General features: G+C 36.6%; 1 protein-coding gene across 3 annotated transcripts in view; it reads left to right on the forward strand.

Moving 5' to 3' along the window:
- The window catches only part of EHBP1 (EH domain binding protein 1), a 251,880-nt gene that overhangs the window by 178,410 nt on the left and 53,461 nt on the right, over positions 1-20,009 (forward strand). For 2 of the 3 annotated variants that reach the window (XM_088133990.1, XM_088133981.1), the window contains 5 exons: positions 1,259-1,406; positions 12,491-12,604; positions 16,411-16,538; positions 19,284-19,419; positions 19,577-19,683. In XM_088133990.1, coding sequence (XP_087990116.1) covers positions 1,259-1,406; positions 12,491-12,604; positions 16,411-16,538; positions 19,284-19,419; positions 19,577-19,683 — 633 coding nt within the window. The remainder of the gene's footprint in view (positions 1-1,258; positions 1,407-12,490; positions 12,605-16,410; positions 16,539-19,283; positions 19,420-19,576; positions 19,684-20,009) is intronic. The other variant, XM_088133985.1, reaches the window with a different exon arrangement.

The following is a 20,009-nucleotide window of genomic DNA, read 5'->3' on the forward strand; positions in this document are numbered from 1 at the left end:
CTGTACAAATATGGGATAAGGGAAATGCCTGAATAATTCTTATACGGCATAAACCAGTATCCTTTAAAATTGTCCCTGCTACTTTTCAGGATTATCTGGACCATTAAACTACTCTGGGATGAAATATAGCACACTCTTTTATTATTTGACTCAGTGATAGTTGAAAGGGGATCGGCTTTGTTTATCTGACGAAGAAGAATGTCTGTTGTGCTTGAGGAAAACTTTGTGAATTTCTGAAATATGCGTATTACATTCTTATGTCAAGTACAATAGTAATTAGCCTTTAGTTAGGGGTAATATTTTTTACTTGATTCTTCCTCCATGGAGTCCAAAGCAGTATTTCAAAGAAATTTTATTAAGTTACAGCAGATACTTAAGTATGTCATTAAATCCCAAGTGAACAGTCTGAAGGCCTGGGATTCCATGTGGTCCCCAAGTATCTTTTTTTGTGGCCCTCAGAGCCTCCTCTGACCACAGTTGCCAAAAATCAGCCAAATGGTTTCCCATCATTTTGAGGTGGTATGGAGACTGAAAAGTAGCTGTACTGCTAGGGAAATTGATTGCACTCTTTATTATGTTTTTATGTTTTTAATAGTTTTTATTGTTTTTAATGTTTTGTAATTATTTTTATTAAGTTTTTGGTTATTTTTTGCATTGGTTTGTGTATGTGTGAGAGTTTGTTTTTAACTTTGTAGGTTAAGTTAATTTAGTAGAACCCTAGCATTTGATATATCCAACTAAAAGAAAATATACATTTTCATTTTCCCAGTCTTTACTTACAAAGCAAATAATTCCTCCTCCCCAAAATAGAAAAACACAGTATTTCAATTTTGCATCAATAGTCAGTCGAGCCCTCTGAGAGAACTGGAGCTTCTTTCTGGTGTTCTGGTAGAAATGTAATTACGGTATTTTCATTTGTATGACTGTATGTGAACGTTCTAACATTAGTGTAACTTAAACATTCCATGCTAAGTTGAAGCCATAAATTCTATAGTGTGTCAGCCTCAGATTTTATAGCTTTAAAATAGTTCATTTTAAAAAATCAGACACAATCTGAGAAATTATTTGGGGGGAGAGGGGGTTGATTCATGGATGGCTCTAAAAAGTGTGATGTTGACATCCAACTGATATGAAGCTTCCTATGTATAATATGGGCCAAGCACCATGCTGTAAACCATTTACTATCATGATGATCAGATTGAGAATGAAATTGCATTTCTGTCAATTACTGAGCTGGCAACTGTTCAATATATCTTAGCAGCAAGATGAAGAGCGGCGTCGGCAGCTGAGAGAGAGAGCTCGTCAGCTAATAGCAGAAGCTCGATCTGGAGTGAAGATGTCAGAACTTTCTAGTTACAATGAAATGGCTGCAGAAAAGTTGAAAGAAAGGTCAAAGGCATCTGGAGGTGAGCTAAGGACTTTGTACCTTATTCCTATGGCAACCCAGAAATCTGAGGAAAACCTTTTCGGAATTTGATTTTATTCAGACTTCAGAGTAATTGTTGTTCGCCAGAAACACATGTCTATACATTTATGCTATACTTCCTAACTTTGCACAGTCAAAGGAATACTCCTCTCCTCTCTGAGCAGAATGTAGTTAAAACATTTGCATTTTCCCTACTCTTTGATGTGAGCATGGGTGAAGTATGTCATAAAATGATTTCTAAAAGGGTAGATCAGTGACCCAAGCTTAGACCCAAACAGGTGCACTAGTGATTCCACTTACCTGTTTATCCCACTCTTTCCTGCCCATCAACTCCCTAAATTTATCTTCACAACAAATTCCATTAGTTTATTATTAAATTTATGGTGATCAGTCATCTTCAGGCTTCTCTAGGATGCAAAACTGGGATATACATATTTAGCAAATAAGTGTATAAAATAATTTTAGGAAATAGTACTTTTAATGTTTTAGTGCAACAACAGTGTTTTGTCTAAATATGATGATGGAACAGAGAACTGAGTCTTTTGCGGAGATTCAGTTCTATGATTCTTTTAAGAATTTTGGAGAGAGAGAATAAAAAGTAGATGCAGTAGTTAATACTAATTGCTTCCATACAGCCATTCATAGCTTGTTCAAAATATCTGAATTCATTGCCAGGGACAAGATCATGCTTGACATAATATTAGCACAGTTTCCAAGAAATTTGACAACCCAAATTAAGCAACCATGTGCGCAAGATATTACTTGATTCTAAATAGGTCAGACCACACCACACCAGTAACTGTGGATTGCCTTACTAGTGTAATTCCCATCTCTTTTGGAATGTTCAATTCTGTTTCTTTTAACATTATCTATGCTGATTTCATCCTGTGTTGTCTTTAGCCTGGTATTTTTTCCTCTGTATTTGTTTTCACATAATTGGATAATAAATAGGTTACAGGCTGTGTTAACTTTCAGTATGGCAATTTTATGCCACCAGCTACACTGCTGAAGAAAGGAAAATATTTATTCTGTTGTTTCTATCTCTGGATGCATCCTTATATTCACTGAATTTGTAAGCACTCTCAGAGATAATCTTTTATTTGGCATGATCATAAAATACCTTGTGAGCCTTTTCTGTCTCATATTGTCTGAATTGTAAGTATCTCCATGAAGTTTACTTTTCATTTTCATTTTCTTAAATAAGAAAAAGGAAAACCTTTTTTGTATTTTTGGAAAGAATGTAAATAATAGTATTCCCCTCAAAATATCACAAATATTTGTGAGACATCTCAAATGTTTTCATCTCAAATGTTTTATACCTTAAAAAAAAATTCTGAGACACTTTTGAAAAATGCATTATCAACAACAGACAAGAAAGATGACTTTGTTTCATCCTTTTCTTCAGTATACATTTTTGTCGGCAAGGCAAATAAGCGATATTCACTAATTTCTTTTCTCTGCAGACTCCTCTCATGCTCCCAAATTTATCTGTTCTGGAGAAGTCTCCAGTTTTCTGGAGCCTACTTCCCTGAGGACCTAAACAGCTAGAGGGAGAAGAGAGAGAATTGCTGAAAATTGCCTTCTTCATATTCTACTGAGAGAAGGCTTTCATTAATTAATTAATTTCTGCCCATTGCCATGATCAGGGATACAGCCCTCCCAACTAATTTCTGACTTTGGCCAATCCCACCTTTCCCCAAAGAAAGGTGGGATTGGCTTTTGTCTGTGCAGGAAAAGGCAGGGAGACATCTCATCATGCTTATGTCTGCACAGAGAAAAGTATGTCATGCAGGAGGAGCAATCTTGTCTTTCTTATCATGCATGGGCTGCCTTTTTCCATGTAAGAAGGGGAAGGGACACATTCCTCCTCTTTTCTTTCTAAAGAGAGAAATCAGGTGATGCTTTGGGACACTAATTTCTGCTAATGGGGTAAAGCTCCTGTTCCTCAACACCCTTCCCCTGACATCTTTCAGTTTGTCAGTCTGTGTCCGAACTTGAATGTGATCTTCAAACCATTCCGTTCCCCAGCGTTGGTTTTAACCACATTTTTTTAGAGAAGCAGCTCTTACCCAACAGATTTCCTGATGGTACTACAGCAGCATCTCATGCATTGCTTTTAGATGGTTCAGTGAGTTAGTCAAGCAGTCCAGGAACAAGCAGCACAGTGGACCATCAGGGATGAGCAAGAACAAAAGGAGTTACCACATATGGATCAGGAGAAAGGACAAAGGGATTTTTTTAGGTTTTTCAAGAGAAGTGGCTTTGATTGGCAGCTGTCTCTTTCCTAGACAATAAGAAACAGTACATTTAGTCAGAAGAAGAACCATCCGTGGGGCAGTTAACAGTTTCCCTGGGTGGTGAGAACCTTCCTGAGAAACAACTTCATATATTTGCAAAGGGAAACCAACTGGGACATGGTTAGAGAGAAACAGGAAATGGAGCAGCTAGACAATATCTTAAGCCTGGTAGGCCACCCAGAGCCAGACTTCTTCATACCCCTACTTTCATAGATCCCAAGCAGCCAACCTAACCTCCAAGTATTCAGTACAAAGTTTCAGGAATAGAGTCTTTCTTCATACAGCTATTTGCAAAAGGCTTTCAAATAATTCAGAATCCAGGATAGCTACATTTCAGATTCTGAGGAAACCTTCACATATGCAGCTTGAATGTGAGAAGCAACCTCCCTGCAGACATTCACAGTTTATGCTTAGGTGGAGAAGGGTCACATACTGTGTCAGGAGCGTGGCTACTCAGCATGGCCTCACTCCCAGTTTATAAACTGCAAGAGCACATGAATTGACAATTGCTGTTCTTTTCTCTATGTTGCTTCTTTGGCTAACCTCGTATTTGGTGCACACTTCTCCAAGTTGTAAGCCTCTGCTTGGATGCCTATTGTTGCAGGATGCAAAGACATGCCAACAAAAATAATCAGAGCTGCCTGCATTATTCTGGACTTCAAGGTTTTGCACAAATTTCTTTAAGGCAAAGAACATTTAGCTCCTGTTTAGATGACCATTTTTTTCAAAGATGAAACCAGAACTGGAAAGCTTTTTTCTGATTTTCTCTCTACAAATTTAGTTTCAGGGCAACCCATCTTATTGATAGCTAGACTTGAAGGTCAACTTTGTGTCCTCAGCAAATTCCCAGATAAAATTTTTGCTTGCTAATAATAGTGAAGTGAGAATGCTCACCAAAATATGTGATTTCAACAATATGCCTCCAAATTTAATTGGTTATCCTGCAAGCATAAGAACTAGGCTCCTGGGTAAATATTATATACTTCATCTGTGTACTCTTTCTTAGGGTTAGTTCCCACTTACCTATCCTAATTCACATTAAAAGAATGTTCCATAGTACAAAAAAAGGGATGGGGGAGATCCCTTCATTTAAAAAAATGTTACAGAATTGGAGTTACTTTTCTATAAGGAAGCACTCTATCGTATGAGACCTTGCCTGCAGTCTGAAGCACATGGTCCATCAGGATTCTTTTAGTCTTTCGTCAAAGACTTCCCATTTCCCATACCAATTTTTTAAAAAAGGATTTGTCCAACTAAGTCTCGTGATTACAGCTCAAGAAATCACAGCTAAGGATAAGACTGAGAGTTTAATGAGGCATTGCAGTGTCAGCCATGTTTTCTTTTCATGTGTCTGCTTCTTGTTTTTACAGCAAAAGGGGCATATGGTCATCTCACCTTTCTATCTTTCATCACTTTAGGTGCTTTTATGCAAGCCCCTCTGATGGCAGATTCAGAGCAGAGGAAAAGTTATTTATATTCTTCCTTTTCTCTGAATGTTCAAGGTAGCCTATGTGAGAGTCCCCACTAATCTTACCCCTGCCACAATCATTCTTTAAGGAAGATTGGTCTGAGTGATTAGCCAAAATTCACCCTGGGAGCTCTGTAGTTGAATAAAAATTTGAGTCTTCCCAAATGCAAATCCAGTGTTGTAACCACTACACTACAGTGGCTTTCTGCCGCAGCGTCTCTTACCCTTGAGGCCTTTTTGTTAGGTTTATTAAAAAATCAGACCTTCCCTCTTTATAATCAGACAGGGCAAATACACATGAATAATCATCCGTGTCTGCATTACATGATTTCCCAGCTCAGAGAAGGCCAGATAACCTCCCCACTAGGGATTCCCATTGCTTCTGCCCCAGTGTCCCATTTTAGCACACCTGTGGTGTGGCTGTTCATTTGTCCTCCTCCCTCATCTAGTTCCTAATGGGCGGAGTCTTCCTGGGGGAAGATTTGTAAGGCAACAATTATAGGTAAAAGGCTTGGAGAGCTGTCCTGTCCACCTACATGTACTACTGAGCCCACACCTCAGGTCTTCACTAGGCCATAAATTATCTGGTCCTTAACTGGCAGCTCAACAATTAACCTAATAGATGCTTTTAGTGTCAGGCTGACTAATTTTCTAATTACAGAGCTAGCTTGAGCCTTTTGCTTTTTGTGGGACCATTAATCATCACGCTTCAGCCTTGTAAGGAGGCTTTTGTGGTGGTCCTGAAAAGGGAGTGGCACTGTAGTTTCCTCTTGTGTCTAGAGACAGATTGGTGTATAGGAATTCACACCTGCCAGGTGGTGATGCATCAAGTGCAAGGTGGCAGTATTAAAACAAACTGGAAAGAATCCATGATGGTTAGTGCTGGTTTCAAGAGTTCCTAAATTTAAAAGTGCCACCTCAGCAAAAGCTCACCTAGTTAACAGGCAGTACTGCTCTAGATGGTGTCTATGAAGCTATTTCCTTCCTTATGTTTTTTGTTCTAAGCAGAAGGCAGCAATACTTCTTCCTGTGTAGAATCATCATGGAAGTGTTCAAAGTCCACATGAACGGTATTGATATTGGATGTGTTCTTCATATCCAATAGTGGTCTTCCATTCCTGGCCACACCAGCACAATGGAAGTTTTTTCATTTTGCTTACAAATAGCAATGCCCCTCTTATTGTGTTTTTCTCCTTGGCCTTGCTATTTAGGAAAAAAAAATGGTCATAGAACCATAGAATATAAAGGTTGGAGATCTAGTCCAACCCCCTGCCCAGTGCAAGCATCTACTACCACAGCATCTCTGACAGATGGACATCCAGTCCCCAGTGAAGGAAGTTTGATCCATCTTCTGCACAAGAGCTCTTCAAACCAACATGACACATCTTATGACACATGTGCCAACATGACACATCTTATTCTTCAATTCTCATGTCTGAATATATTTCAGTAGTTACCTGTAGAACCTGGAGATTTTATTTATAGCATCAGGAGAGATACTCTCTTAGCTCCTATGCAAACCAACTGTGCACTGGAATAAATGACACTTCTGCTTCCATCAGTTAGTTCTCATCACAACAAGGAAAAATTACATAATCCCAAAAAGATTAGATCCTTCTATTATATTGGCTGGAAGTCACTCTGTTCCAATTAATACTGCATTTGTACAGCCCTTCTCCCTGTTAGTCTGTAAATTGAGGGTTTACTATCTTTTAATTGCCATTGAATGAAGCCCAGCTCCCAGTGACTGTGTGGAAGAAATGCCACCATTTTGATCTCTTACCAGTAACAATCTGTAGCTCTTCTGTAACCATTCCAATCTTCTACTTAATTGTGAACATTTTCTTTATACCTTGTCTTCAAATTCTACTTCCCATAGCCCGCCAAATACAGTTGTTTTTAATAGTCCAGCCTCATTTCCATCAGCAGGCCAGAAATACTGAATTTCTGCTTGCTGATCATCACCTCAGAGGAGCAGTCAGTCTTTATTTTGTCTGGGACTGAATGATTGGTTCTTCTTGCAGTCTAGGGTATTTTTCATAACCATCTGCAGACCCATAATTTGAAACCAACTGTCTTTTTCTCATACTTTCTCAATGTTCAGCTTTCACAGCCCACATATTATCATTAGAAGAAACATTGCTACTGTTTTGATCTTTGCTGTAATGTGAATTATTTTCCCGCACGATCTGGTTTATGTTCTTCATTGTCTTCCAACCTAGGATAAATCTCTTCTTCTCCAGGCCATTGTCCATCATCATCTGTTCTTGGACCCAATAAACAAAACTATCTACCACCTTCATTTCTTTGCTGGAAACTGAATTTACTAAGATGATAGTGGACATTAATTTTATCTTTTTAATATTTAAAACCACCCTACATTTTTTGGTTTGCCTTTTTTGGTTTTCGTAATAAACTCTATGAGGTTTTCCTTGCTTTCAACTAATGAAGTGGGATCATCTGCATATCTCAGATTGTTAGTGTCTCAATCTACAGTTTTGATTCTGTCTGTCATCTCTTCCAAACATGCTAATCCTTTAATAGATTTTCAGAACAAGTCCTCATCTGTCAGCCCCACTAGGTAGACTAGACCATGAAATGAACTCCACAGGATAGCTAAAATTACTTTTATTAAGATTGGCTATAATAACAGAATCTTGTAAGTCTGAGTGTGCTGTACCTCCTTCTTATAGGTCAGTGAATTAAGGAGGTGCCTGTCTGAGCTGCTTCCAAATGTTATCTGGACATACTGAACTTTAAAAAATGTTTGCCTGGACAACAAAGCCTGCATATGTCTGTCAAAGTCATCTCCCTTACTCTCTACATCTTCTCAATCCTAGCCTATTCTGAAGCATTCTGTTTCTCCAAACTCAGCCCTTATAACACTTCTTGTTCATTGCAAAGACTCCTCAGAAAAATAATCAAGTGTTCTGACACACCCATTCATATTAACATATTCTACACCCTGACATGTTTTACACAATTAAAGGGCTTGCTATAATTATTAAAGCAAAAGTAAATGTTTGCGCATTCTCCTGAACATCTGTTTCAAGAGAGCACGAACACAATGACATATACACTGACACACTTTTTGGACTCTAGGCCACACAGTATTCTTCCATATATGTTGACATAGAGCATTTAATATGGACATCCACGTAAGTTACCTGCTTTCATCAAAATGACAAAAACAGCATTGTGCTGACACATTACAAGCTCCACCTCTTTTTGGTGCATGTGTGACATCACAGTGCACATACAAATTGAACAAGATTTGTGTTGTGACAGTGTAACATTCCCTTTATCAGACTGCCCCTCCTTGGTCCTCTCCCAAGGATGCCACTGGCCGTTAACACTTTAACTGCTTCTTCTCATGAAGCTTTAAATGGTCTACTGGACATTTCATCTGTGCGGGTTCTTTCCTATTTGACAGCTGATCTATTGCTTCTCATACTTCACTTTTAGTAGACTTGGTTCTGGAATATATTCTCTCGCTACAAATGTTTTTGTCATTCCATTATCCTGTCTATAAAATATTTCAGTATACAATAGTCTGTCTTCTGTGAATCTCATTGCTTCTGTTAGATCTCTTCAATGGTTAACCTTAAGTAATTCTACTTTACTTGTAAATTTTCCTATGAGTTCTGTCATTTCCTGAAAACCATCTCTCATTTTCTTATTATTTTCCTCTGTTTGTTGACATTATCTTCCTTAGTCCGTTCTTAGTTGATAAAGTTTGCTTTCAGCTGTTGTCCATTCTTGTTGCCAAATGCTTTCATCGTCCAGCTTTCCTTGGCTATCATGATAGCTTGTTCTGAAAGCCACTTGAATCCTTTTTCCTTTGAAATTTTGGGAATATGTTTTTCTGCTTCCGTTTTCACAATGTTTCTTATCTCTTCCGGTAGCTCCTCAGGTTCTCTTTCATATAAATTAAGTATACTGAATATGTTCCTTACATTGATCTTATATATACCCTCCAGGTTAAATCTTGCTGACACACTTACTGCCTTTAATTTTCTGAGTTTAAGTCATACATTTAATACTGAAAATTCGTATTCCTTTCCACAAACCGCCCCTGAAACTGTTCTGGCTGACTAGATTGGCTTTCTCCATCTTCTCTTTCCTGTTACATAGTTGAATTGATTATGCCAATATTGTCTACCTGGTATTGTCTATTGGTGATGCCTAAGTGTGGAATATACACCTATAGTATGTGCTTTCTACATGTTGTATTTAGCCCATCTGACAATTTACTATAAATTCTTCAGTGTCTTCCTCTATTGTTCCGCAATAAGAATATATTGCAATAAGAATGTATAACACTGAAATTCATTTGATACCCACTATAATTGATATAAGGGCTGTGCAATACTTTGGATTCAATTCCAGTAAGGTGCTTCAGAGCTCATGGAGGCACAAATCTGACCCTAGTAGCAGTGTCAGCTGGAATTTTTTCAGAGTCCCTGAAGCTATTGAGCCCTTTTTTCACATCAAAACGTAATCCTCTGGAAAGGAGAATGGTGATTACCACAGATTAAAACCTGAGAAGTGTATACTATGAGAGCATAATTATATTTGGGGAGCCATTCCTTGTATCAGCAACATTGGTATGCCATTACGTCAGGACAAGTTAAAAGAAGCTCATACAATTATTCATTTAGAAAGGAATACTCAAAAACATTTAGGTTATTGGTTCAAAGCTCAGATCCAGGTTACTGGAATCGACACCAACCAGTGTGCCAGGACATAGTCAGTTCCTATGGAGTCATTTTCTGGAAACTGAAAAATTGGAGCATCTCTAGAATGGTCTCATCCCAAGATTATTTTACTAGTCCTGTAGGCTTCATTTGCTCTGTATTAGAAGGTCCCCTGAGAGCTATCTTCATATTTTGCCATAGTCATCACATTTCTCACTCCAGTTGCTCTTCATGGGTTCAGAGTATGATAGTTGAATCTAGACAATCATGGATCCTTCAAACTTTGAAATTATTCTATGTTTATCATTAAGATGGTTTTCTATTTGCTGTCCTAATGGCTTATGGAACTTGGCCACTTTATCTGCCAAACTGGCCTCTTGTGTTTGTCATAAATATGGGTCATGCTACAATTTGTATTGTTTTTATTCTTTTTGTTTTTATTCTTTTATTGTTTTATGGGTCATGCTCTGACCCATCTTTTGGTCCCTAGACAGCAGGAAGTGATCTTACAATCTTCCTGTCCTAAGTATAAGCACCCTAAACAGGAAACCATCCAGAAAGTCATAGTTAATTCAATAAGACCAATGACTATTTTCTGGGCCACTGAGACTAGAATTATGATTCAGGAATTATGCAAGATAGTGACTTTCACAGTTTTACCAAAAGACTGAAATCAGTACAGGATCAGTATTCTTGCTCCATTTAAAGTTTCAGCAAAAGAGTGTTTTGGAATATAGTGAGGTCTTGAGTCTAAGCAAAGTTTTTCCATCTTGGCATATTGTGTATTGTTTTGAAACACTCCACTGCATAGACCACAAAATGACAGTAAGAAACATAAATAAGAGAACGTATTTACTTGTGAATGCGTGTGTTTCATTTGGACCAGTATTTTAGTTTCAGGGGCCCATATTCCCAAGTATTCAAGGATAATTCTGATTGTTGTTTCGCTAATAATAGTTGACTGAAAAGTCAAGTGGTGCAAACCTGGACCCCATTTTGCTCTACTGAACCTTCCATGTTCACATGTGGCTTCAGTGCCTCAGATGCAGCCTTTTAAATTATTAAGTCTGTGTTCCCTGTGAATAAGAGGTAGCTTATGAGGTATATGGATGGTTATTGCTATATTAATTAATAGCAGATTCTGAAAGGGAAGTGATAGAACTTACTTGTAGACAGAATGGAAGTGAAGTTTTCATCTGGAAGTGAAAAGAAGGCAAATTTATGTTTGTTTTTTTCCAGGCTGCAGCAGTGGTTCTTAATCTGCCCAGATATTTGTTGTTCTGTACCTAGATTTTTATTTCATTATCCTCTTTGTTCTGTACAGTGACCCTGAAAATAGGAATGGGCTGCTGCTTACTTTCCTTCCCCTCTTATAAATTTGGGATGTAAGTCGTCAAATGAATGGTGAACAATTCGGAATTACTTCTTTCCATTATACCAAATTAAATTATGAAATTTGCTACCACAAGTTGTAGCCATGGTCACTGGCTTGGACAGATTTTAAAAGGGACTTGACAGATTCATGGAGGATAAGACTGTCAGTAACTGATCATCATGATGAGCATTTATTGCTTCAGAGGTAGTATTCTTCTTAATATTAGTGGCTTCTAGCGCACTCTGTCTTTTGTAAAGTATTGGTCATTGATAAAGCTTTTGGTTGAGAACATTTTGGAGGAAATTTAAATTCAAGTAGTTTTCTGATAATGTTTTTATTGATTTTTCTTTTTCTCTTTGTTTCCTCTTTATGAGGATTACTTTCATTTATCCTTGGAATAATGATAGTGGTGATATTAACATCTTGTTCAGAGTTCTGTAGAGATTTTTTAGTTTTCTTTAAAATTATACAATGTGGTCAGTTCTATATAATCAATTATTTAATAAAATATTGAACTTTAATTTTTGTGACAATTGCAAACTCCCTGCTTTTTTACTGATATTTTATCCTTTTATACACTACTTTTTTCTTTTTCTCCTTTTTGTAGTTATTAATTTTGGTTTTTTATTTTTTTTAATTTAAACATTTTGTTTCAATACTTCACAAAAAACATGTTTCAATTAAAAAAAGAAAAAAGAGATGGAACTTTTATTTTTGAGATTTCCCTCTTTTCCTTCAGATTTCTTTTTCTGCTCCATATTCAATCTTGCTAGATTTCCAGATTATGGAAACTGGAGGTTCCTCTGCTTGGCTGAAATGGATAGATATAAGATTTGTACTTTTTTTTTTTTTTTTAAGTAGACTTACAGGAGAAGAATATCTGCTTTTGTGAAATGTGGGAAAAGGTTTTTCTGAAAATCTGTATTTCAGCAAACATCTGAAACATCTACATTTCAATTGGTGAAAACTAAATTTGAATTTGCAGAACAATAATAGATAGCATCTATATACTCATATAGTAATGCATGTAAATACTGTGCATGTAATGTATAATTTAAATAAAGGATATGATTTTTCTGTCAACCAATTGTTACATTTCACTAACTTTTTTCCTTTCTGTGCTGTTGATTAATGTGCTCAACTAACTCTAAAATACTAATGTTTTCATTGAAGTGATGCATGTACAAGACAAGAATTCACTAACCTTACTATGGCATGTTCTTCCAGATGGGGATCGGAGTGATAATATTGTGATAGTTTCTAATGAGGAGATTCCTGAGCACACTGTTACTAGTGGTGAAGATCAACATACTAACCTAGAAAATGAGCTTGATTCTGATGGTAATTCAACTACATGGCTATTTTACAACCTTTCCGTGACTAACTTTAATTTCATTGTCAGTACCATGTAATTTGTTAGCATAGTATTATAATTGCTTCGATTCATTTGCTTTTCATAAATGCCTTCTCATGCATTTTTAGCAATGTTACAATTAACAATGAACTAAGGGTTGGTATTTTTTAATTTCTGGAGTACATTTGTTATCAATACTGAATGTAAATGTAATGGGAATTGGTAAACATAGTTCTTCATACACTAGTATTTGTTGTTATTGCCAAAAGCCTGTAAGTGTTTTGTGAATTACAAGTAAAAACAATTATACTTGAAGGCTGTCATAGCAGTCCTGTGCACATTTGTTTGGAATTATGTCCTACTGGATTTTGAGTCTTAATTCCAACAATATATGTATATCACAAAGCATAGGTCAAGGCTATGGATCATTTGAAACAAGAAATGTTGACAAAAAATTGGCAAATGAAATGTACAACCTGAGCAATAAGGATACAATTACACAATTCCTATAATCATGGCAACTTTTTTGTTCCAGTCAAGTATATTCATGTTAATGGCAGCAAACACAAGTTCAAAACTTACTATTCATTGTAAAGGAATATAATGCTTTCTAGTCTTTCAAGAGCACTGTTAGGAAGGCACTGTTTGATGCAAATGATCTAAATTGAGGACAGATCCTGATCCAGAACTATATACTTAAGTTAAAGCCAGTTGCGGTGTAATGAGTCTCAAAAGTGACCATGATTTGACAAAAAAATTGAAAGAGTTTTGAAGAAGTCTAACATATATGCTCCCATTCTTTTGACTTTCCACAAACTGCTAGACTCTGGTTGTTCTCCAACATCTTACTTAGGATGGGGGCTAGTTTGGTTTTTTGTTTGTTTGTTCATTTTGTTTTTTGTTTTTGATTTTTTGCTGTTTGGGTTTTTGTGGAGGTTTTGGTTCTGTCTTCTGATTGGTTGTTTTCTTTTTCCTTGATATACCTTGTTTTCTTTTCATTTTTTAATATGTAAGCTGCCCAGAGTCACCCCAGAATCAGGCAATGGATGGATGGATGGATGGATGGATGGATGGATGGATGGATGGATGGATGGATGAAGCTATTCAACTAATAAGTTTGTCTCTCTGAAACTAATGATAGTAATCTACTTTCAGACTTCTTTAAGCTGAACCTACAAGAGACAGTTTTTCTTCTGTGCTACAAAGTACACTGAAATATCACATTATAGGGATCCTCTGTGCTGTTGTTGGCCTTTTCTTTATTCCCCCCTTCTTTCTGGCAACAATATCCAATATACATTTTTCCCTTTCCTAAAAATTATTTACTGCAATTTGGTCTGAAATCAGGTTCATCTGTATTCAGAATATTATAATGATAGAAACAGTTTCTTGAAGGAAAAAGCCTTTTAGTAATTAACACATACAGTGTAGCAAAGAGAGAGAGAATGTGGTAGCATTGAAGATTGGTGGTCTTTTCTGGATTTCTGTCAGACTATTGTATTTGCTGTGAACCAGAACTTGGTATTTAATTCTCCTAGATTATTTCCAGTAAAAAGCCTGGTAGTAAGTTCTTCTAGGGCTTCTTTTGCTGGATGGAGGTGGGGAGGAATGTTCAAGAATTCAGGAAAGATGTGATTGAACTCATAAGTTTTTTCCCCTTAAAATCATCTTCACGTCCTTCCGTTTCTTTTTGTAGAATGAAGACATTTTCTTTTATTTCAGTAATATTAGCATATTCAGAGTGTTTTCCTCATAATTCCTAGAACTCTGTGCAGCAGAAGAAAGTTGAAGCTCATACAGAAAGGCCATGTAAAGAATTCAGCGGTGGTGAGATTTAAACTGGGAACATTCAAATTCATTTAACACTTCTCCACAGCAGTTCCTATTTCCCCACCTCTTAAAATGGTTTAATATGTGAGTAGTAATTTTGTTTAGGGAGGGTCTTAGTGAAAGGTTTCAGTCTTTTCTGTTTTTAGAATAAGGAGCATATTTTGCTGATCGAACTTTGAATGTTACAATCATACAACTAGATAGGATATCAAGGGAACTGTAATCAGATCCTCACTTTTTTAAAAGCTAGGCGATTGGATTATGACTGCAGCACTGGAGGGAGAGGAAGACATTGGATAAGCAACCCAAGATGAAAGGATTCACACACATACTCTCAGTGCCATGGTTTTAATCTGATTTTCCTCTCCCTACTCCATGCAGCTGCTATTAAAAGTGTTAAAAATGGCAGGAGAAATTATCAAGATCTTCCAGCATTATATCTTCTTTGGCTCACAGTAGCCTAGCTCTACCTACTATAATATATATAGTGAGACCTGTTATTCTCACTTTTTCATATAGATGTTGATGGAGAAATGAATGTAGCTATTACATGTATGGCTAGAAGACTGAGTTCAAATTCTTGATCAAGCAGACACTGACAAACCATTTCAGCCTTAGTTCCTGACCTGTCAAGTGAAAATAAAGACACCCTGGCCAAGGATTAGAGATGAGGCTATAAAAGCATTTTGCCCGTTGGAAATTCTACAAATGGCCTTCAGCTGAAAGAAGGCCATTTGTAGAATTTTTGGCTGAAAAATGGGATATGAATCCATAAATAAAGAATGTGTCCACAGTCTCATTTGAAGAAACATGGAGTTTGTTCAGGATAAATTCTTCATATAATACTATACTGTATATGAATAGGCTGCTTTGCCTCTCACTAGTTCCAACATGGCAAGGCTGAAACTCATGAAGACTGTAATTACTGCACTTTCCCAATATTCTAAAGTGGAAATTAAGCAGTACTTATACAAGCAGTCCAACTGAACTTGAAGCTGCCATCTTGCTTAAATAATGGGTCTGGACAACTTTCTCCAGTACTACAGTTCCCATCATTTCCAATGAAAATGTCAGTTGGGAGGACACCAGATTACAGAAGAATGGATTAGGCTGAAAACAATACTATGTATAAACTGAGAGCATAGTGACATTTTCAACATTCAAACCAAAGTAGAAAGTACAAGGATATGCCAAGATATGTTTCTAAATTTAATAACATAAATTACAGTATTTGTTATGTTGTAACTGTTCTCAGAGTAATATTTAGAAAATGTTAAGTCCTTTAGTAATGTGCAAATAACTATTTCATGTTTCAGATCACTAAAATAACGAATATATACATGCATCAGATTATTACCCTGGTTAGATTGTTTCATAGACAGCTTATCAATATGTGCTGCTGAAGTATGATTAGTCCAACTTCTGAATTCAGCAGAAATTAATTGAAATAAAATATACTTAGAATTAATGTTTAAATATAAAACAAAAAAGATACATTACATAAGTGCATATTGCAGGAAGAAGAGTTTACCACCCAGCTGTATTGATAAAATTAATTTGATATCTTCAGCCCTAAATAAATTTACTTCTAAACAAATTGTAGGAAAATCAGTTGGATTTCATTTATATAAATGCATTTACTTATTGGCCATAATACACCAGGAGCCCCAAAGTTACTGAGTTGGAACGGGATGAAGGCAGGAATCAAAACAGAGTCCATTTTTAAAATGTATTGTTAGGATTCAGTTTTCCCTTTTACCTCATGGGCAAATCATTATTGCTGTAATATCTCTTAAGTTCTACATTCTGTATTCGATTTCCATATCAGCTGCAATTTAAAGATTACAACTAGAGTAATACAAATATTGTTTTTTAAATAGATGCATTATTATAGTAACTCTGCATTAAATCTCTCTCTCTCTTTCTTGCTCTCTGTGTTGCACTGTGGTCTTTGCATATGTAGCTGAACAGAACAGCAAGTTGGTGGATTTGAAGCTGAAGAAACTCCTAGACGCTCAGCCACAGGTGGCAAATTCACTTTCCAGCACAACTCCAAAACCAGTTACTGATACCACTGAGCCAATGTTTACGGTAACAAAAAACTTTTCCTGTAATACCTGTGCCTTTTGGATTCTGATTTGCATTTCATAGTGAAGAATCCCAATTTTTTTCTAAGTTCTTCAAAGTTTACAGTGCTGTAAAACCACTTTTTATAGCCATATAAAGAGATTTGAATTACATTTTGCCTATGTGTTGATAGATATTTCTCTCATAATTGCAACTTGGTTAATTATGATGGCTTCATTTGGCTATTATGCTATGAAATAATAGATTATATGTTGGTAATCTTTATTTTAATTAAAATCCATTTTTCTTTATGGGTGTATTGGCTGTATGAAAAATACCGAAATTCATATTACTGGCTAACTCAAAGCCAGTAATATAAAGCTGTCACAGTCTTGTAATATTAATTTGGCCTAATAAACATATTGCCCTAACACATATTTGGAAATGTATTTCAACTCTTAAATCACTTATTGTACCCTCTACCTTCTTAAGCTAGTTCTTTAATGTGGGGTAAAGCTCCTTTGGGGCCTGTTTTAAGAATTACTCTTTCTTCTTGCTTTAGTGGCATCTTTAGTTAAACTTTTGCATAAACTCTAAATGATTTTAAGATGTGGATTATAGGAAATGCATTTGTGTCTTAGCAGTAGAGCCATTCTGCCGTATTATTTGTCGGTGGCAGGGACTTGTCTACATATACATAAGCTTTGATAGATTTGTTGGTGCATCTACTCAGCTTATTGTCTTCATTAGCCATAGCTATTACTCCTAAGGGAAAAGATTTGGATGGCTGTGAGGACAGTCCACTTGTATAACTTTTCACCCACCTGCAGACTGGGGGTGTATGGCCTGCTGAGTGAAAGGATTTCCTTCCCCAGATACAGAGATGCTTTGAAGTCTCAAAACAATGACTTTCATTGCTTTTTCCCTTACACTGTCGGTTCCGATAAATTGGTGATGAAAGTGCAGCAGCAGCAGCAGCAGCAGCAGAGGACTTTCAGTCTCTATCTTTGAACAAAGAGAAGCTTGGATCAAGTCTGATTTTTTGCGTTCAATTTAGCTTTCTGCAGTGGATTTAATGCAAAATGAAGCTGGCCTTGGAATAATACAATGGATTGAAAAGGCTAACTGAATTAGTGGGCTTAGAGGAATACATTTGTAAAGTGGCAGAAGTCCCTAGTCATAAAAAGGCTTCTTAAAATGGGATTTACTGGCTAATCGCACTGATATTTTAACATGTTGCCAGCCTAAAAAATTAGCCATGTTTGTTTATTTTGGTAAAGACTTGCATTTCGACTGTCAAATGGCTGTTGTATGAAGAGCTTGAAGAGATCCTTTTCTTAGAAGAATGAAATTATCGCATCTTGATTGTTGAAAAATAATTCTAGAATGAGTGATGCTTTTAAGAAATAAAATTAACTCCATAAATGGCTGACTAGTTCCCTCCATTAGGCCAATTTCATTCAGATAAAAAGGCACCCCCCCATCCCCAGAAAAACACTTTTTATTCTAATTGCACACACTGAAGGAGAGGACCTTTCATTTCTGCTGTGTTCTCCTTTTTTTTTTTTTTTTAGTTAGTGCTACAAAAAGTATAGCTGGATCCGAACACCTTCTTTAATGCTGCATGAAAAAAATATGTGGTGTCCATCTGTTCACTTAGAGCTTTCGGCATTGACTTGGATTTGTGTTTCTAATAAAATGCAGTTTACACATTTATAAATAGGCATTCTGTGTTTGTGGAAAAGGATAAACTGTTACCTTCCCTGGAGGATTCTGTATCCCAGGCCTCCTTGAGGCTAGAGAATAGGCCGTTGGAGAACTCCCTCATTACCAATTGTCTCAATGCAGAGGAAGGGCAAAGTCTTGGTAGCTTTTGATAACCAGTTTCAGCATTCAGCAGGCTTAGCTATTAGTCATGCATCTTAGCCTTTCCCTATTTACTTTCAAAACACTTAATAAAAATAATAATAGATTAGGTATAAAATGAAATATTTGTTTGGTACACAGCATCTCGGTATCTGCAGTTTCCACACACGGCGGTGGTTTAGTCTTCTGGGATATTTCACATTGATAGATCCATTTGAATGTATTACCATAGGAAGCTCTGGAAAATGGTAATTGTAGTTTCCTTAGCTGTCAAAGGGTTTATTTATAAATCTGGATTCATAAAGTTATGGCTAATGAAACACAGTGTACCGGGATGGTGTTATAACCTTACTTTTTATTTGCCATCCAGCATTAGTGACTCATCTCAATGGACATAAAATTAGAAAAGATTCTTCATATTATACAAGAAGAATACGTGGCTCCATTCAGAATGACCGAATTTTTTACTGGGGCAAATCATGTGTGCAAAAGACTAGAGGCAGTATGCAAATTAAACAGAGATATGATGTTTTAAAATATACATACTGTTCTAGGAACCCTAATATATACATGGTATTCTGAGTATCCCAGTTGGCAAATGGTAATCTTTGCCTCCAGTCAGAGTGGATGCTGCTAACAGATCTTGGTATCTCCAAGAACCCCGGCTGAAGTGCCGTGGCCAGAGTAATAACCAAAGGAGCTTATTTTGCCAAAACCTCTTTGGGGAGGTCCCGTGCATTTTTGGCTCCTGGTATAATTGTTATCTGACACAAGCAACTGAGTAGTTGGTTTTTCTCTGCATATTGCTCTCCTCCTGAAATCCACCTTCCTGATTATCCTGTTTGCAGTTATAAACAATAGAACGTGATGCTCACTTTTGTTTTTGTTCTGTTTTTCTGGCAGAATGAGACAGAGGAACATGCTGAGCGATTCCAAAAAGCAGCTGAACGTTTTAGAAATCCTGTTGTTTTCAGCAAGGATTCAACAGTCAGAAAAACGCAGCTTCAGTCGTTCAGTCAATATGTTGAAAGCAGACCAGGTAGGCAGAAATGCTCTTTTAAAAAAATTCTCCTCCAGCCCCAACCTTATGACTTAATAATATTTAACAATAAATAATATGGTGAGTCCACTTTTCAATACACAAATATCAAGTATTATAATAATTTTTCATGTCTTTCCTCTCCTTTTTTTTTCAGAGATGAAAAGGCAGAGATCAATACAGGAAGATAGAAAGAGAGGCAATGAGGAGAAGGCAGCGATAACTGAAACTCAGAGGAAGCCATCAGAAGATGAAGTGCTTAATGTATATTAATTTTTTGTCTGGTTTCATGATTGCTGATAATTCTCAACTGTATGTGGAAATAGTGCCTTTATTTGTTAAAATGAGATGTTAGGTTTTCTTAGATGTCAATCTCCATTGCATTCAAAGCGGAGTGAGAGGGCTGTGCTGTTGAATTAGTCTGCAGCGTGGTGATAATTGTCAGATAAAAAAATGAATTTTTCAGAGTTCCACAGCTCCAGCTTCCTTGAGACGTTTCCATCAGGGCACTTCCCATAAAGAGATTCCAGTATTGATCGACCGGGAGGATTTTAATTATTACAATAGCAGATACCGCAGAGCTGCAGTTA

This window comes from Python bivittatus, unplaced genomic scaffold, assembly GCF_059951505.1.
Source record: "Python bivittatus isolate LINGU-HERP-01145 unplaced genomic scaffold, Pbiv_v1 ctg000020_np1212, whole genome shotgun sequence".
NCBI classification, from domain to species: Eukaryota; Metazoa; Chordata; class Lepidosauria; order Squamata; family Pythonidae; genus Python; species Python bivittatus.